Here is a 15,969-nt window from a genome sequence, read left to right as displayed (position 1 = left end):
TCCTCAAACCCCTTCGTAACGCTAAACCCTCTTCCATTCACTAACCCAAAGCCAACGGCTGCACCACGTTTCTCAGTGCACTGAAATCATTCAAATCCGAAACTTCTTTAGTTTTAAATTTGTTGCAAGAAATTATCTCCAGCACTATTTTTATTTTTTTTACTTGGAGCTGCATAATGGAGCATTGCTGTCTCACAGTAAGAAGGCCCTGTGGTCTGATCCATCCTGAATAAGTGTTTGGACGCATAGCTCTGTCCTGAGTACCTTTGTACCCTGTGACAGAACAGCAATCTGTGCACGGTTTATCCTGCCTCTCGACCATTGACTAGAAATAGGCACATATACTCAACAAACAAGGATCAGGGGGATTTAAAAAATAGGTAGACGGATATTTGACTTGGCTTAAGACTCACTACAGGCTGAAAATAAAATGAAAAACAAAGTGAGTTATTTTTAAGGTGAAAGAAGGACTCCAAAGGTGAGAGAATTTCACATAAAGAAAAAGATCCAACACACAAGAAGGCTTGTAATTGTAAAATATTATTGGCTTGACAAATTTTTCTCAAATTTAATAACACACGATGACCCAACTGGACTGAATCACTGAATCATTGGTAGCTTGGTCAGGACTAATCTCTATAATCCATACAAATAAAATGAAGCCTTGCCCCTCAAGCATAGCTGAATAACATGATCAAAAACTAATTTTTTCAGTTATTCAATTCAAAAAGGCATTTTATGCACAGCATGTGTCGAATTCGAACTGGAAGCTGACGACAAATTAAATTCTTCTCTGGGCCTCCTACAATTTCAGGATGGCTCTGCCCAGAGAGACCAGACACTAATTTGCTGCAAAAATACTTAAAAGCACTTAATACTGTTTAAAACTTTTTTTTTCCTCTGGAGACTATTGATTTGACTTAGAGCAAAAAGCAAAAGCAAAAATCTTGAAAATGATTATAAAAGAACTGCATTTTGCTTTAAAATGTCAATAAATTTGAAAAGGCATTTTTAAAAGAACTCAAATTTTTGATTAATTTGAAACAACCAAGTAAAGGAGACAAAATAATAAAACAAATATAACCGTACCTGTGTCACCCAGTCATGATGAACCTTCCATCTGACAAATGTCACATTTTTGGAAAGCACAGCATTTTTAATAGCAATATTAGGCACATTTTCAGCCTTTGGTAATCTGTTCCACAACCTGTGAGAGGAGAAGTTCAGTCATTCATTCAAGTTTGAAACTGATCATCTGAGAGATTCAGCGTCGCACACCACATAACGTGTTTGATTGGTGAGACCTGCAGGGAGGCAAAGGTATAATTTTTCATCACATACTGTGTTTGTGTGGATGTGGTGACATAACCATCGGCTCTACTTTTTGCTCTGAGGTCTCCCTCTAATCCTCTGTATAGCCTCATAGTAATTTCTCAGCTGTGGAAGACATGGCATGAATGAATCTACTTTTGATGGCTCATTTCACCTTTTAACAGATCCTCAAAATATTTAGGGGAAAAACTGCAATTGGGATGGTTTAGCAGCTCGTTTATATCAACTCATGTCTAGAGGTTCACAGATGTTCATCTCAGTTTTTCATTTTAAAAACAGTTATATAATAATTTACTGATAATTCTTGTACCAAAGATTGCTGCGTCTTGAGAATACATCTCAAGTGAAAGATAAAAACAGCAGGTGAAAGTATTTCTCTTTTGGCAGATTGTATGTTCAGACTGAGGTTCTTACTTTATTTGCATATTTCCTAATTATCATGCTGTGTGATTTCAATTACCCTGATGCTTTCCAACTGTCCTAAGGCTCCGACACACAGGAGATTCTGCTTTCACACCTTCAGAAATATTATTTTGAAATTATGGAAGAAGTTGTCCCTACTGTTTTTGAAAACGAATTATTATTCTCCTTTTTTAAAGGGTTGTAACTCAAATAGTTTATCTTATCACTTAAGCATTCTTTTTTTGTTTCAGTTCAATGATATCTATGATGTTTTAATGGTCATTTCTGAATTATCTTTTAATTAGCATCACAATTATGACAATGATAAAAAAAATGAATACTGATCTTTGATAAAAGTGCCAATTGAAGACAATAATATGAATTATTTTTTATTTCTCTGTATCAAGATTTCTTTTTTTTAATTGCGGTTTTTAATTATTCTTTTTTGATTCTGATGTAGAAGTTTGCATGAAAGGCCTCTCTCTGAGTGCCTTTGGCCCCTGCTAGGAAAGGTCACTTTGCTTAAGAATAATCAAACTCAATACAAATGGAAATTAGTGCACCACTTATGTCGCTTACAGTTCTGATTGTGGAATAAAAATGTGTAGTGGTGCTAAATGAATATTAATAAGGTAATAGATTCTCATAAAAGCAACATTACCTAAGGGTGTCCTCGGCAGGGAACAGCAAAATGATGGTAATACATCCCTGAAACACAGACACATTAGCAGCCTCCTGCAAAGAGCTTACATTTTTACAGAAGTTGACAGTGATACAAAAATCTGTAGTGGTGTAAAAGAAACCTTACTTTAAAATGCTTAACATATAAAAATATGGAATTATGTACAAAATCTGGTATGTTTAAGTATTGTATATAAAAAAATACAGACATAAATAACCTACCTAAAAATGAGCAAATTAAGGCATAGAAACAAATATTTTCTCACTGTATTTTGTCATTCTTGACTTAGGTATTGAAATACAAGCTACTTCAAGGGATTAGAAAAACTTCAAATGCTCAGAAGACAGAAAACAGGCTCAGAAGACAGAAAACAACATTAAGACAAAATCTGTGCATCTGAGACGTCTCCCTTTACCAACAAAACTTGTACTCAAGTGAAATGATAATAATAATCCTCAACAAAAAGTATGAAGTTGTTGAAGTAAAACTATTCCTACAAGTATGGCTTGTGACATCACACCTCTGCATTTGGTTATGTAATTTGATTAGGACTTACCTCCATGTCACCATATAGAAAACAACAGTTATCAGAGCCAATGTAGCTGCATAGCAAACAAACAAAATAAACATCAGGTAAAGAACTGTAGAATAATTTTTAAGATCTTCTTATGCAGCTCACCTGTAGCTTAAAGTTAAAGGTATAGTTTCCAGGCCACTGATTTGGCAGTAAGGCTCTAAAGTGGAAAGTTCATAAAACTGAATCTCTCTGTCCCTGAAAAATAAAGTGCTCGAGCAGATTAAATCTAAATCCAACCTCTCACCAATAAAAAAAAAAAAAATCAGTGAAGTCAATAAAAAGTTCTCACCCTGTTCCGATCATCAGCTTGTTGTATTCTGGCATCATAGTAAAATCAGTTATCCACTTTGAACTTCTTTTGCCAGATCCATGACTCTATAAACAGGACCAATTAAAATGTAAGAATTGAGATCAGTTTTGTTTAAAACAAATTACAATGTATCTGTGCTGTTCTCCACCACTAATTTAGAGGCTTTGGCCCCTACCTGTTTAGTGAAACATTGATCAATATATTTGATGTGTATTTGCTTCATGATTTTAAATATGACATTTTGTCAATATAATGTTTATTGCTAGTTTCATAACTGATGACTTATGGTTATATGATGCATAGCACTTTGAACTGTCTTGTTGCTGAAATGTGTCATACAAATTAACTTGAATTGACTTAATTTTATTACTTTCAGTGTTAAAGTAGATAATAAATCAGTAACCATATCTGAATAACAAATTGTTATCTGGACCAATGTATGCACACTGGTCTGTAAAAATAGGACAAACAAACAAACCTTAAAACAGGTATTGAACACACTTTTTATTAAGCCCTGATTTCTGTGCAAAACTATTTTCATTGGACTGATTCAATATTCTGATCTTAATGTAATGTTTTTATTAGCTGTAAATGAAAAATAATTAGTTACATGCAATAAGCATTGTGTAATTAAGCAATATATTGAGTTACACAGTGTACATTGAGCTATGGAAATAAATTAATATTTCATTAAGATTATAATATATTAAATGGGTCTGAATAGTCTCTGTTTTTGCTTTATAAGATATTGTTTTCCTTCCCTAACCCTAAACACTTTAGGTGTTTTAAGAATAGATTTTTTTTTAATTCTTCATTAATAAATTAGTTAACATTGCAGGAACAATTCTAAAAGCTAATACCTACAAACATGTGCTTGGTCCTCTGAGGTTTAAGGTCAGGACTCCACTGACAAACGAATCCATCTTCTCTCATTGTTAACACCTCGCCATCGTGGGTGGAGTGGATGTTGACTACAGGAACGCCATGTCCGCCATCGTTCATGAGGGCTGGCAAGTGAAAGGCCACCTGCTTCCTGCGTCTCACAGTTTCCATCTTTGCTTCGTACTGCTGGAGCAGATAGGTGGAGAACTCCATCTGCATCACACATCACATTCCTTCCTTTGTGAAAAGTGTTTGAACTTGTGGAGATTTACTGAGATACATCTTTAATGATTTGTCTACTACTTTATGTGTGCAAATAACTACTTATTTCTCTGTATTATAAGATTTCTTACAAGGTAAAATTCAAATATTGTTTTATGCAGTGATCTTGAGACTACTGAGGCAACTGTATCCAAAGATGCTGACGTTTGTCCCAGTTACATTTGATCAATAAATACCAGCTCAAATATAGTTGCCATTTTTCGAAAGATTTATGTCATACTTTGCTCTTTTAGACTCAAACAGAATTATGACTCACCCATGAAATCTTTCCTTGATCAGAGTAATCAATCTTCTTAAACAAACGATATATTTCTTCATTGCTCTGTGAGATACAAAAAACGAAAAAAGATAATTAACCTTTTATCTAAATTTACATTGTCTTGATACAACCACAAACTGAAAAAAATATTGGATTGGAATTGTATGAGATAGACCAACACAAACTGTAAATGAAAAAAAAGAAATCACAAATTAAATTTAAAAAGTTTGATGTGAGTTTGTATTTAGCCTCATTTGGAGATGTGTTTTCATGAAAGTTTTAAAGACACATTTTATTTTATTTTATTTTATTTTTAAATACATCAAGTTCAATAAAATTAAATGAAGAGCATATCAACAGCAATTTTCTGACAAGCTGTTTGCTCAGGGTAATTATGTTACTGGAAGATGAACCTCTCCAGCAGACTCAAATCTTTTGCTATCTCAAAAAGGTTTTCTTCTAATTTAACTAAATATTTAGCTGCATTGATCTTCCCATCAACTCTCATATTATCCCTGACTGTGGTTAAGAAAAGTATCCCCACAACATGATGTCCGCATCACCATGTTTTACTGTGGACCTGTTTGCTGTGTCTCCTACATGGTGTGTGGCAAATTAGATTTATTTTTGCCTTACTTTCAGGTGACTTCTGACAATCATAATCTTGATTGTGTTACAAAATTTTACACTACTTTGTGTTGCTGTTTCATGCAAAAAAATAAAAATAAAAAAATTTATGCAATCTATGGAAATAGTGTTTGTTTTAATAAAACAAAATGTGAAAAAATAATAATTAAATCACCTTCCAGGCTGTATGTAAAACTTGTGAGATTATGGTGAAATGATATAAAAACAATTATTGTCTTACCATGTCAGAAACATCCAAGCATTTCTTGAGTATATGTCCAAAATTCTTTGCATCAGCGTACCCTGCCCCACTCACATCAGATTCCTTTGTAGGAAAATTATAATGTGATGTGAACATTTTCACATGGGTAAAATTTGAAAGGTATAATTTTCAAAGTACCTCAAAGGACAATTTCAGATCCTGGAGTTCATCTAACGATATCTTTTCACTGATCTTGAGATAAAAGGAGAAACGGAAGTTACAGCATTAATCACTATTATAGAGATAACTTCATGAAACACTTTGGCCACTTGAAGGATTTTAGTTGAATATTTATTTCGAGTCCAGACAGATCCACTCACTAGGCAGTTCATAAAGTCAGAGTGCTAAAAGGAGAAATTAATGACTGAATTTGATCATTAATAATCTGCAGATATAGATAGGGCTTCACCTTTGCATATCAATGACCCTAACCCTGAGAGGCCACCCTCTCTGAGTTAACAACTCTTCTAAGTTTTTTCAGCTGTTTCCTAGCAACTGATTCTTCATCTTGGAAACTGTTTGATCTACCATTAATAAATAACAGGGATAAACAGCTTAATTCCTCAAGGATGTAACTAGAGCTGAAGTCTCCCCCATGGTATTCCCTGAATTTGTAAGATAACTGTTTAATCACTCAAAGTGATGGAAATGGTGAGAGCATTCACATATTCTTGACTGCTTTCCAAATCCCTTCATAGGAGATGCATAACTTTGAACTCCTGAGCCTGCTTCTCTTAATCTGTTATGGCACATTGCTTGCTACATTAAGCAGAAGAGTGTGACTGACATCCGCAATGGAAACCCAGAAACTTGAGCCATGCATTGGCAGCCCAGCCTCCTGCATCATTTTATCGTTCCTGTCAGCTCAGAAGCTCAAATTCGAATTTCCTGGGAAACCTTATATGACGTTGGCTCGACTATAGCTTGAAGTGCTTTGGGGGTCTGGGAAGATTGCCCTGCCTGATGTGCTGTCAGGCTGTGTGCAAACTGGTCATGAACTTTATTTATGTAAATTAGTAAAGCATTATATCGTTTTCTGATAGCTCAGACCAAGCTTGGAAACGGAAGTGCTGCAGCATACTAGTGACATCTTCTGGCTAAAGGCTGCAGCTCAAAGAAGTTCACTTGTAAGAACTGAGTAACAGTGCTATTAATTAGCAAATGATTTTTGAGATAGAGATACTTGTTTCAGAACTGTACCTCAAAGTGATGAGTTGAAAATGCACAGTGCTGCGGTTGTCTTCTGATTTTAGATTCTTCTATTGAGTGTCTTCTATTGTTCTGTTTCAGCAGCTCTCGCTCCAGCCATGCTGGTGTTTCCCGTATCCTGATCCTCTGCTTTTCACTTCCCAGTTCAGAGAAGATGCTGTGGGATTTCACATTATAATCAGATGTTAGTTTGCATCTTTTGACAAACTTGCTAAAACTCTTACCTACAGAAGGTGAAAGAAGTTCATGAAACAGTTTGTGTTGATTCAAACCTTTTTAGGAATATGGAGTCTCATCGTGTTTAACATTAGAAACATATGGTCAGAGTGTGTAATATCCCTTAAACCATTTCATAATTTGTCATGTCACAGCCAGAAAGATGTGTTTTCATTGAGGTTTTTGTGCTCAAACAAAAGAAAAAGATGTGAGGTAAAAAGGCAAATGACATACTATTTCCAAGGCTTGTTTTGGAAATATGTCCCTTAACATAAATAAACACCAGGGATACCAGAGATAAACAATATGCCAAGTATGAAACAATAACAGTAATACAAAAATCAACCCCCCACAGATCATGACAGGGTTAGGCTACAAAACAACATTCCAAGCTTTGGACATCTCCCAGATCACTGTTCATTTTATCATCTTTGAATATAAAGAACAGGCCACCAAAGCAAACTGACACTGTCCCACGGTCCACCTAAACTAAGAGAGCTTCAATCAGAGGGGCAACTGAGAACCTCTCATCATCAAAATCTCATAAAAATACATCTAAGTTTGTAGTAGCATGACAAAACGTGACAAATATGAAGGGGTAGGAATACTTTTGCAACACATTGCAAAAGTATTCTCTAGAGATCAAATTTCATGCAACTCTGCATATTGCTTTAATAACCATGACAACAGAAAACATTTCTTTAGATTTAAATAAAAGTAAAAAAATAAAGGTCTGAAATGTATCTTTCAATTAAACAATTAAAAAACATCTAATCAGTCTAGTTGTAAGATTTTTCTCACACGATTGTCTATATCATGAGAATAAGGAATACCTTGACATATGTGTGCTTTCCAATCTTCCTAAAGCTGATGAAGGGCGGGCGATTTTCTCCAGTTGCATTTTTCCCAAAAATCTTTAAAGCTTTTGTGATCAAAAAATTGAGGGACAAAAAATGTTTTTAGTCTATCCACAATCAGCCATTAGGCAAACAGATTCTACCTTTGTCTACCTGACACAGGATCTGGTATTACACCTCAACAAAGCAGGTGGTAGATGGTAACCAAGAAACCAAGTGACAACTGAAACCACAAAACTGAAAGCATTGACCCTCGACATAAAAAGACAGAAACAACTACCATTAAACTCAGAGCACACTGAACAACCGAAAGTGAGAATACTTTTTATATTTTATTCATTTATGCTTTCTTACAACACGGTAGTTTAATTTTAAAAGCTAATAAGCATGCCTGGTAGAATCTCAAGAAATATTTTTTCATCCAATGAGAAACTGTTGTACTGTTGCACATAAAAAAGCTGTATGAATTTAAAATACTGTATTATTTTCTGTTAATTTTTTGAGACACACAACAAAATGAAAAGAATTAGAAAAACTAAAGACATATATGTAGGTCAGTATTTCATAACATAATGTAGAGACAAGCACCAGACACAGTTTGTTGTAAAAGTATTCACATCCCATGAACAATTTTAGATTTTGTCACATTAGAAACATGAAATAGCAAAAAAAAAAGAATATTGGAATATCAGTTCTATGCATTCATTCCTTTAACTTGATATGTTGTAAAACGTTCTCTCACTCCATCTGGTGCTAAGAGTTGGAGTATATCTTTGACAGCTTTATACATTTGGAAAAGAATATATTTCATATCTTCCATTTCACAGATATGTACTACTTTCTGCTGGTCTCACCAAGAAAATCAATCCCAATTGAGGCTGGAATGTAATAAATGTCAAAATGTTTAAGCAGTATTAATTCTGTTCATTTGGTTAACATAAAGAAACACTTTATAAAATTCACAGAAATAACCAATTTACCAGAAAGGTTCAGAAAGGTTGAGCCAGCTTAATAGCCAATCTGGTGATTGGGGATATTGCAAAACAACAGCAAGTTCTTTTGTTTGTTTTTTTACATTTCCTGATTTTCTGAACATGTTTGTCACTTAAAGCAATCACACAGCTTTGCAATCTGCAAATTTACAAAAGACATACAAATATAAGAAATTAACTTGTGAAACTACTTGCAGTGTCAAGGAAAGAAAATTATGCTAGCCTTCATCAGGTAACAACAGGTATAGGACAGTTGACTCTCTTTCTGTTAAACGTGTCATAGGTTGTCTACTGAATGTGGACATGTCTTTGAATAACTATTGAAACTGCAATGGAAATCAGAGAGCAGCACTAAAAAACTAGAACTGGTGTTCATGTTTATGTTAAAAAGCTTTTAGAAAAGACAGTTCTTTATACCATGGCAGATAACTCTATAATATGTGCTGCGGTTCTAGAATTTATTTTGCCAAAAATTCAGGTTTGCACTTTGGGAGCCAGAAAATTGGCTGTCATTTCAGTGTCAGCAGGAAGAGTTGTCTCCTTGTGAAGGCTGTTGTGCAGAGGTGCAAGCTTTTCATTTTGTTATTTTGTTGTCATTATGTCCTGTCAAAAAAGCAGTGCAGAAAACTAAAGAAAAGGAACTAATTAGAGAAATGGGATGTTGGTTTTGAGTATGTGCTTGTTCGTTTTTACTCAGTTTCTACTACATAATCAATGCTCACAAAACCATGTATGATGTATGTTGAGATGAAGTCAGGGTGTAGGTGAAACGGTACTGTGCTAAAGGCCTTACGTGTGTGTCTCCCAATCAATGAGAGATATTTCTGCAGAACAGTGTGCAGCATCCCTTTGGCAACCTCCATTCAAAAGATACCCTGGGGAAAAACAGCTTATTTTAAAGGCTATGTAAATAAGGACCATTCAGATATTTAATACTCAGGCTAGCACAGTCTAAAAACAGACCTGAGTAGGATGTGGGTTGTTTCTCAAATATCCTGAGGCTGTTCCTGTGTAAATGTGATCAGGTTTACAATGTGGTTTCCAGTAACATTCCCTACTGTATACAGTTGCGCCAAGAAGTCCAGAATGTGAAGAGGAGCCTATAAACCATTCAGATAGTATGTATTAACATGGAGTTACACAAGCAAATAAAGTCTTAGCATTCATTCTTAATTTAGTGCCATGAATTAGTCATACAACAGGATATGAGCAGCTGAGTGTGGTTGGGAGACAAATTGTCTTCTGAGAGATGCTTCATTAGAATTCCACCACTGCTTACACTCTACAGATGAAGTAAAAAGTAGATATACAGATATGTTAAAGTAATGCAGGCATTTTATTGAGCAAGATAATGATAATACACTTCCGTAAGGGCTAAATGCTGCAGATTGTAAACCATCTCAGAAGAAAAGTTTTTTTGTTGTTGTTGTTGGTTTTTTTCACGCTAACTTAAAATCAAGCGTGGAACTTGATTTTAAGTTAAAAATAGAAACTAGACAATTATAGAAACTAGACAATTAAAGCAGTGAGGGACTGGCGACCTGTTCAGCATGTACCCTGCCTCTCCTCCGTTGACTGCTGGAGACAGGCATCATCACCCTTCACAACCCCACAATGGAGAAGGGTGTTGGATAATGGATGGATGGATGGCTGTGGCAGAACTGAGCTTAACAAGTCCTAGGGGGGAAATGGAATTGTAAAAATGTGAAACATCAGAAAAATAGGTTTTTGACTTTTACAACTGTGCATATTTCTCAGGTCTTGGTGTTTGAGTCCTTTCTGATATATCGTAGAGTGCTCATCGCATCACTGTTTTACAGCCTCCAAAAGACAATAATTATCTTTCATAACAATTATTTTTCATTATCAGGTGTGACATTGGCAATTAATATTGGATTGGCTTTATCTGTTATTGTGTGGACGACCATAACTGTAAATTTCACTGGATCTGTCTGAATGTTAACTGTGTCCTTCTGAATTCTAACAAGAACTAAACAATGTGACCACATGACACCCTTCTCCATTGTGGGGTTGTGAAGGGTGATGATGCCTGTCTCCAGCAGTCAACGGAGGAGAGGCAGGGTACATGCTGAACAGGTCGCCAGTCCCTCACTGCTTTAATTGTCTAAAAATAAACAAACTTTTCAAAGCCTGATATTTCTGTTGAAACTATCCTTTTGTGTTAATCTTTGGGGTTTTCATTATCTTAATGTATATCTGTATAATATGTTAGTTTAGGTTTCTGAAACCAGTAAGAAAAATACTGAACTTTTTTCCATAATATTTTCATTTTTGGGGCTTCACCTGAAATATCAATGAATTAATAAATGATTTAAATGCCTACAAAGCATTAAAATGTTTTGTCTAAGATATCAAGCTGGTCATAGCTGATATTGACTAAAATTGTCAAGCGTAAAAATTAAAAAGAATTAAGGTGTGATCTATGTGTAGTAAAACAATAAATTAATTATGCTACAAATTGTTTTAGTTGGGGTGTATCTACATAAATATCTCTGCCATATAATCTGGTGACCTTTGTTTTATCTGTATATATTCAGTGATCCAGAAAAGGACATCTATATAAAGTTGGGTATTATTTTAGAAATCAACACTATTGTTAATATATGCTGATAAGACATTTTGATTTAAAAAATTCAGAAATTAGAAAATAAATTATATTCATTGTTTAGTTCTTAAAGAGAAAATATGACAAAATCCAGCTAACCAACCACACAATCTCTGATTGTTACTGAGTTATTATATCGCAATAGTCCGTGTTTGGTGACATTACAAGATATATTCAAAATAGAGATATGTTTTTGTATACATTTTATTAACATATTGTATAGTATTTTGCAACAAGATTAATGAGCTTAAAAACTGTACGTTTCCCTGACTGCTGATACCAGCTTGTGGAATAATAACGTGAAACTAAAATAATATTTTTCATATATATATAGCGTCAGAATTATGTTATTTTTAATGCTTTTATTTATTCGTAGTAGTAGTTTTCATTTATGTGTTATTTTTATGCATTCTCTTATTTCTGTAACCTTGCACTTCCTGTTGCCAATACAACAACAACAAAGTATTTAGCAACGAGCAGCTTTCCTGTGGACTTTTGTATTATTTTTGTATCCTCACACTTAGAGACATTAATTTTCAAACTTTAAGTTTAGCGCCACGGTCCCGTCGTGTTTTGGGCAGCCAACCGCACAACAATCGGGGCACGGGCAGCGAGTGTCCAATAAGATATCCAAGAAGTTGGCGGCAGCCAATGTCCGACAGCCGGAGCCGAATACACCGGATAAACAAGGGATCCTCGTAGGCAAAAGACCGCGCACTCACGGTGCTACTTGTTCCATTGTTTGAGAGATACAACTAGCGAAAGGGGTAAGCATTCCACAGTATTATCCTGTGTGGCACATATGAGAGAAACTCTGGGGTGTTTTGTGTTTTGCATTGTATGTTTGAGTATAAAGCTGAGCTGGATGGGATGCTTACCCTTTATGAAGCTGGTTTATGATGCTCATTTCACTACGTTGACGCCCTAGGCTGCCATTAGCTGCTACTAACGAGACAAAGGATAACTTATCCAGTGATTGATTTAAAAGCTACTTATTCTGCGTTAGCAACGTCACCTCATGTGTAGGCAGCTGACAGAGAGGATGGCTCCCCTGAACGTTAGCCCACTGTGCTAGCCTGTTAACGGCAAACGCTTATTGAGGCTGTGCTGGTATGTTTGAAGCTAACGCTAGTTGCCTGTCGGTTAGCGCTGAGTGGTGCTGAGGCAGCCCGCCTGCGATGAGACGGGCGGAGCATCTCTTTCCGACATCATGCCTACATAAAACAAAACTTTAATACAAATATTAAAAACAAAATACTAGAATGAACACAGCTGTTAGTTATAATGACGTGGAAAACCAAAATGTTTGTGAAAACAGAACGTCTTGCCCTTTTAATAAGCATAATCAGCCATTTTAATGACTGCCTCTTAAAATGAGCAGGGTGCCTAGCTTAGCTCGAAGCTAATGCTAAAAGCAAAAGGACACAAAGCAAGAGCGGAGCCATAATGGCTAACGGCTAGCGGAAAATCAAAGGAGGCGGAGGCCATTGCTAATGTATTCATTTACAGGCTGACGCCGGCTCACAGCAGCGCTGTCATCAAGATACTTCATATAAAATATAGCAGCTGCCTGATTTCACATAGTTAGTACTACATCGCTGTGGACAGCTAAAAGCTACAGTAATGAGACGCATTTTGCAGTTAGCATAAATTAAATGTTGGCCCTTTATACAATGGATCATCAGTCACCCCAGAAGCCCTCCCTCCTCCTCATATCCTCCCTGTTTAAACAATAGATGGGACTGACAAAGCAGGAAGGAGACAGTTCAGCAAAGAGAAATTTGCATATCACTGTTGTTTTATGACTCCACTTAGATGACTATTTTTTATGTCGTTTTTTTTTTCTTTAGTAAGACAAGATGGTGAAGGATCCCAAGAAGCCCCGGGGCAAAATGTCCTCATATGCCTACTTTGTGCAAACCTGCCGAGAGGAGCATAAAAAGAAGCATCCTGATGCCTCTGTCAACTTCTCAGAGTTTTCCAAAAAATGCTCTGAACGATGGAAGGTAAAAGTTGTGGATGATTTCTAAATCAATGATTTTTATGTAAACCTTTTTTCTGCCATTTCTGATTTCTGAAACAATTTTTAAAATTGAAATCTACTTTCTAGATAGAAAAAATATACATACGTGCATCTTGATAAAATGTCTAAGAAATATGCCCCCAAAAAATTTTATGTCAGAAACAACTCCCAAGTTGTAAAGCTGTACAGAAAGAACATATGTTGGACATGATGTCTCCAATACTTAAATCAAGATATCAGTGTAAATTAATACAGTATGCTTTCTTTACTGGCCAGACTTCAGTTTAGCATTTTTTTCACTACATAGAATAAACTTATAAATCTCTTCTTTTTAGCGATTCATATGTTAACATCAATCAATCAATGTTAGTCTTTATTTATTATTTTTTTTTTTACATATATGCTCAATGGGTAAAACTGGATTGATATGAATAAGCAGTGTATATTTCTATATTGGTTCCATTTGTGTAAGCGATCTAGGTGGTATGTTTTAGGCATGTGACAGTGATGTGCTAAGAAGCAGCGTTAGTAGCATGGTTTTTCTTCGTTTTTTTTTTTGTTTAGAAAGGTTACCAGTATTGAGATTTATATTTGCCGAACTTTTCATTAGGACCACTCAAAATGATTCACCAAAATAGCCCACAGCTTACACAGCTTAGGGCTGAGTGCCTTGGCCAAGGGCCCCAAGTTTGGTCACCTCAAACCATATATGATATAAAATATACAGTAAAGAATCCTTAAAATTCTTAGAATCCTTAAAAGGATAATATAGAGCAACTTTTCTGTGAAATGATTAGCTTCTGGTTATATGTCGGAGTTTTAGCTCTTTAACTCCCTCTAAGCAGCCTGGAGCGAGATCTGACATGCTGCTGTAAAAAAGGCAAAAGAAAAGATAAAAATGAGAAGTTTCTTTTTCCAACAATTTTTGCCTCTGTGTTTAAACTCTTTACCAATACTGAAACTACCAAGCCTTTCTTCAACAATAACTTGCATGCAGAAGAGTTTTGCCAATGATGCAGCCTGGTAATGTGTGATTTGTTCAGTTAAGTGTAAAAAAAAAAAAAAAGTCTATTATTTAGTTTTTGACAACCTGATTAGGGCTGGTAAAGAATAAAATCATCCGATTCAGGTCAAGATTCAATTTCTTGGTACATCTTTGATAAAAATCTATCAGAACTAAACTTTAGGCCTAAAGGTATTTTTGTACAGTGTTCTATATTCTAAAAACAGACCTGAGTGTCTGCAAAAATATTAGGCTTTATCATTTTTTTTGTCTTAAAGACAATGTCACCAAAGGAAAAGGGAAAGTTTGAAGACATGGCCAAACAGGACAAGCTGCGTTATGAGAGGGAAATGAAGAACTACGTGCCCCCTAAGGGCCAGAAAAAGAAGCGATTCAAGGACCCCAATGCCCCAAAGAGACCACCGTATGTACCCTGAAATAAAATCACTGTCTCGATTTCCTTCTATATTTCACAAGTTGTTTTTCTGCCTCTAGCTTTTATATTAATAATAAATCTCACAATCCCACACCCTATAGGTCTGCGTTCTTTCTCTTCTGCGCCGACTTTCGCCCCAAGGTTAAAGGTGAGAGTCCTGGACTCTCCATTGGGGACACGGCCAAAAAGCTTGGAGAGATGTGGAACAGCTTGTCTGGAGAAGAAAAGCAGCCGTACGAAAAAAAGGCTGCCAAGCTGAAGGAGAAATATGACAAGGTGAGTGGTAACTATGCTGTAATTAAAGTGAGTCTGATTCAGATCTGATGGCCATGCTATTTTCTCTAGATACAGTTTAGAGATTATTTTATTATTGATACAGAAAATTATTGTGATTAAAAAGATCTTTGTCCTGCTCTCCACAGGATATTGTGGCATACCGTACAAAGGGCAGAGTGGATTCAGCACCAGCTGCTGCGGCCAATGACGATGAGGATGACGAAGAGGAGGGAGATGAGGAGGAGGAAGAGGAAGAAGAAGACGATGATGAGTAAATTTCATAAGGATGGGACCGGAAGTTTTTGTTTATGCCATGTAATCCTAATGTACTCAGTTCACCATCTTGAATCATGTCAAATTGAACAAGATCATGTGTATATTTAATGTTTTTATGATGTACAGTGTTAATCTCCTTTTTTTGTAAAGTTAACACTACATATCCTAAGTTTGAAAATTTTCTAGTGGTAGTTCTGTATTCCTGCCATATTATGTAACTATTTAGAAGGACTACACATCACTACGACAGTAAGTAGTCTTTAGGTGTTACAACTCAAAAATGAGATTGATGAGTTGGTAGTGTATCTTTTTTTTTATTTTTAAAATTATTTTTTTATGTGCTGTCCCAGTGTCTTTTTATTGTCCTTTTGAATACCACTCTAATATCAAATGCAGCTGTCGACATTAAAGAATGTCTTCAATAAAAATTTCTTTTTTAA

General features: G+C 35.5%; 2 protein-coding genes across 2 annotated transcripts in view; one reads left to right on the top strand and one right to left on the bottom strand.

Moving 5' to 3' along the window:
* Window positions 1–12,604, bottom strand: part of wdr95 (WD40 repeat domain 95) — a 25,082-nt gene extending 12,478 nt beyond the window's left edge. Inside the window, exons 1-11 of the mRNA XM_055028202.1 lie at window positions 12,394–12,604; window positions 6,816–6,981; window positions 5,754–5,807; window positions 5,595–5,678; window positions 4,724–4,789; window positions 4,168–4,398; window positions 3,283–3,368; window positions 3,096–3,188; window positions 2,973–3,018; window positions 2,396–2,442; window positions 1,090–1,207 (exon numbers count right to left, since the gene is read on the bottom strand). Of these exons, the coding sequence (XP_054884177.1) occupies window positions 1,090–1,207; window positions 2,396–2,442; window positions 2,973–3,018; window positions 3,096–3,188; window positions 3,283–3,368; window positions 4,168–4,398; window positions 4,724–4,789; window positions 5,595–5,678; window positions 5,754–5,807; window positions 6,816–6,981; window positions 12,394–12,422 (1,020 nt within the window). The 5' untranslated portion in view covers window positions 12,423–12,604. The remainder of the gene's footprint in view (window positions 1–1,089; window positions 1,208–2,395; window positions 2,443–2,972; window positions 3,019–3,095; window positions 3,189–3,282; window positions 3,369–4,167; window positions 4,399–4,723; window positions 4,790–5,594; window positions 5,679–5,753; window positions 5,808–6,815; window positions 6,982–12,393) is intronic.
* hmgb1b (high mobility group box 1b) lies at window positions 12,002–15,969 on the top strand. The gene is made up of 5 exons (XM_055028243.1): window positions 12,002–12,282; window positions 13,366–13,521; window positions 14,820–14,965; window positions 15,079–15,253; window positions 15,400–15,969. Exons 2-5 carry the CDS (start codon window positions 13,375–13,377, stop codon window positions 15,526–15,528), a joined length of 597 nt encoding a protein of 198 aa, XP_054884218.1. The 5' UTR covers window positions 12,002–12,282; window positions 13,366–13,374; the 3' UTR covers window positions 15,529–15,969.

This window comes from Poeciliopsis prolifica, unplaced genomic scaffold (assembly GCF_027474105.1).
Source record: "Poeciliopsis prolifica strain line A6 unplaced genomic scaffold, Auburn_PproV2 SCAFFOLD004, whole genome shotgun sequence".
NCBI classification, from domain to species: Eukaryota; Metazoa; Chordata; class Actinopteri; order Cyprinodontiformes; family Poeciliidae; genus Poeciliopsis; species Poeciliopsis prolifica.
Note: the sequence above shows the minus strand (reverse complement) of the source record. Positions and strands in the feature narration are given on the sequence as shown.

Bases quoted from the DNA above. Each gene is read 5' to 3' on its own strand.
- hmgb1b (XM_055028243.1), top strand. From the start codon at position 13,375: ATGGTGAAGGATCCCAAGAAGCCCCGGGGCAAAATGTCCTCATATGCC. The intron at 14,966-15,078 runs GTATGTACCCTG...CACACCCTATAG, and splicing joins AATGCCCCAAAGAGACCACC to GTCTGCGTTCTTTCTCTTCT. The intron at 15,254-15,399 runs GTGAGTGGTAAC...TGCTCTCCACAG, and splicing joins TGAAGGAGAAATATGACAAG to GATATTGTGGCATACCGTAC.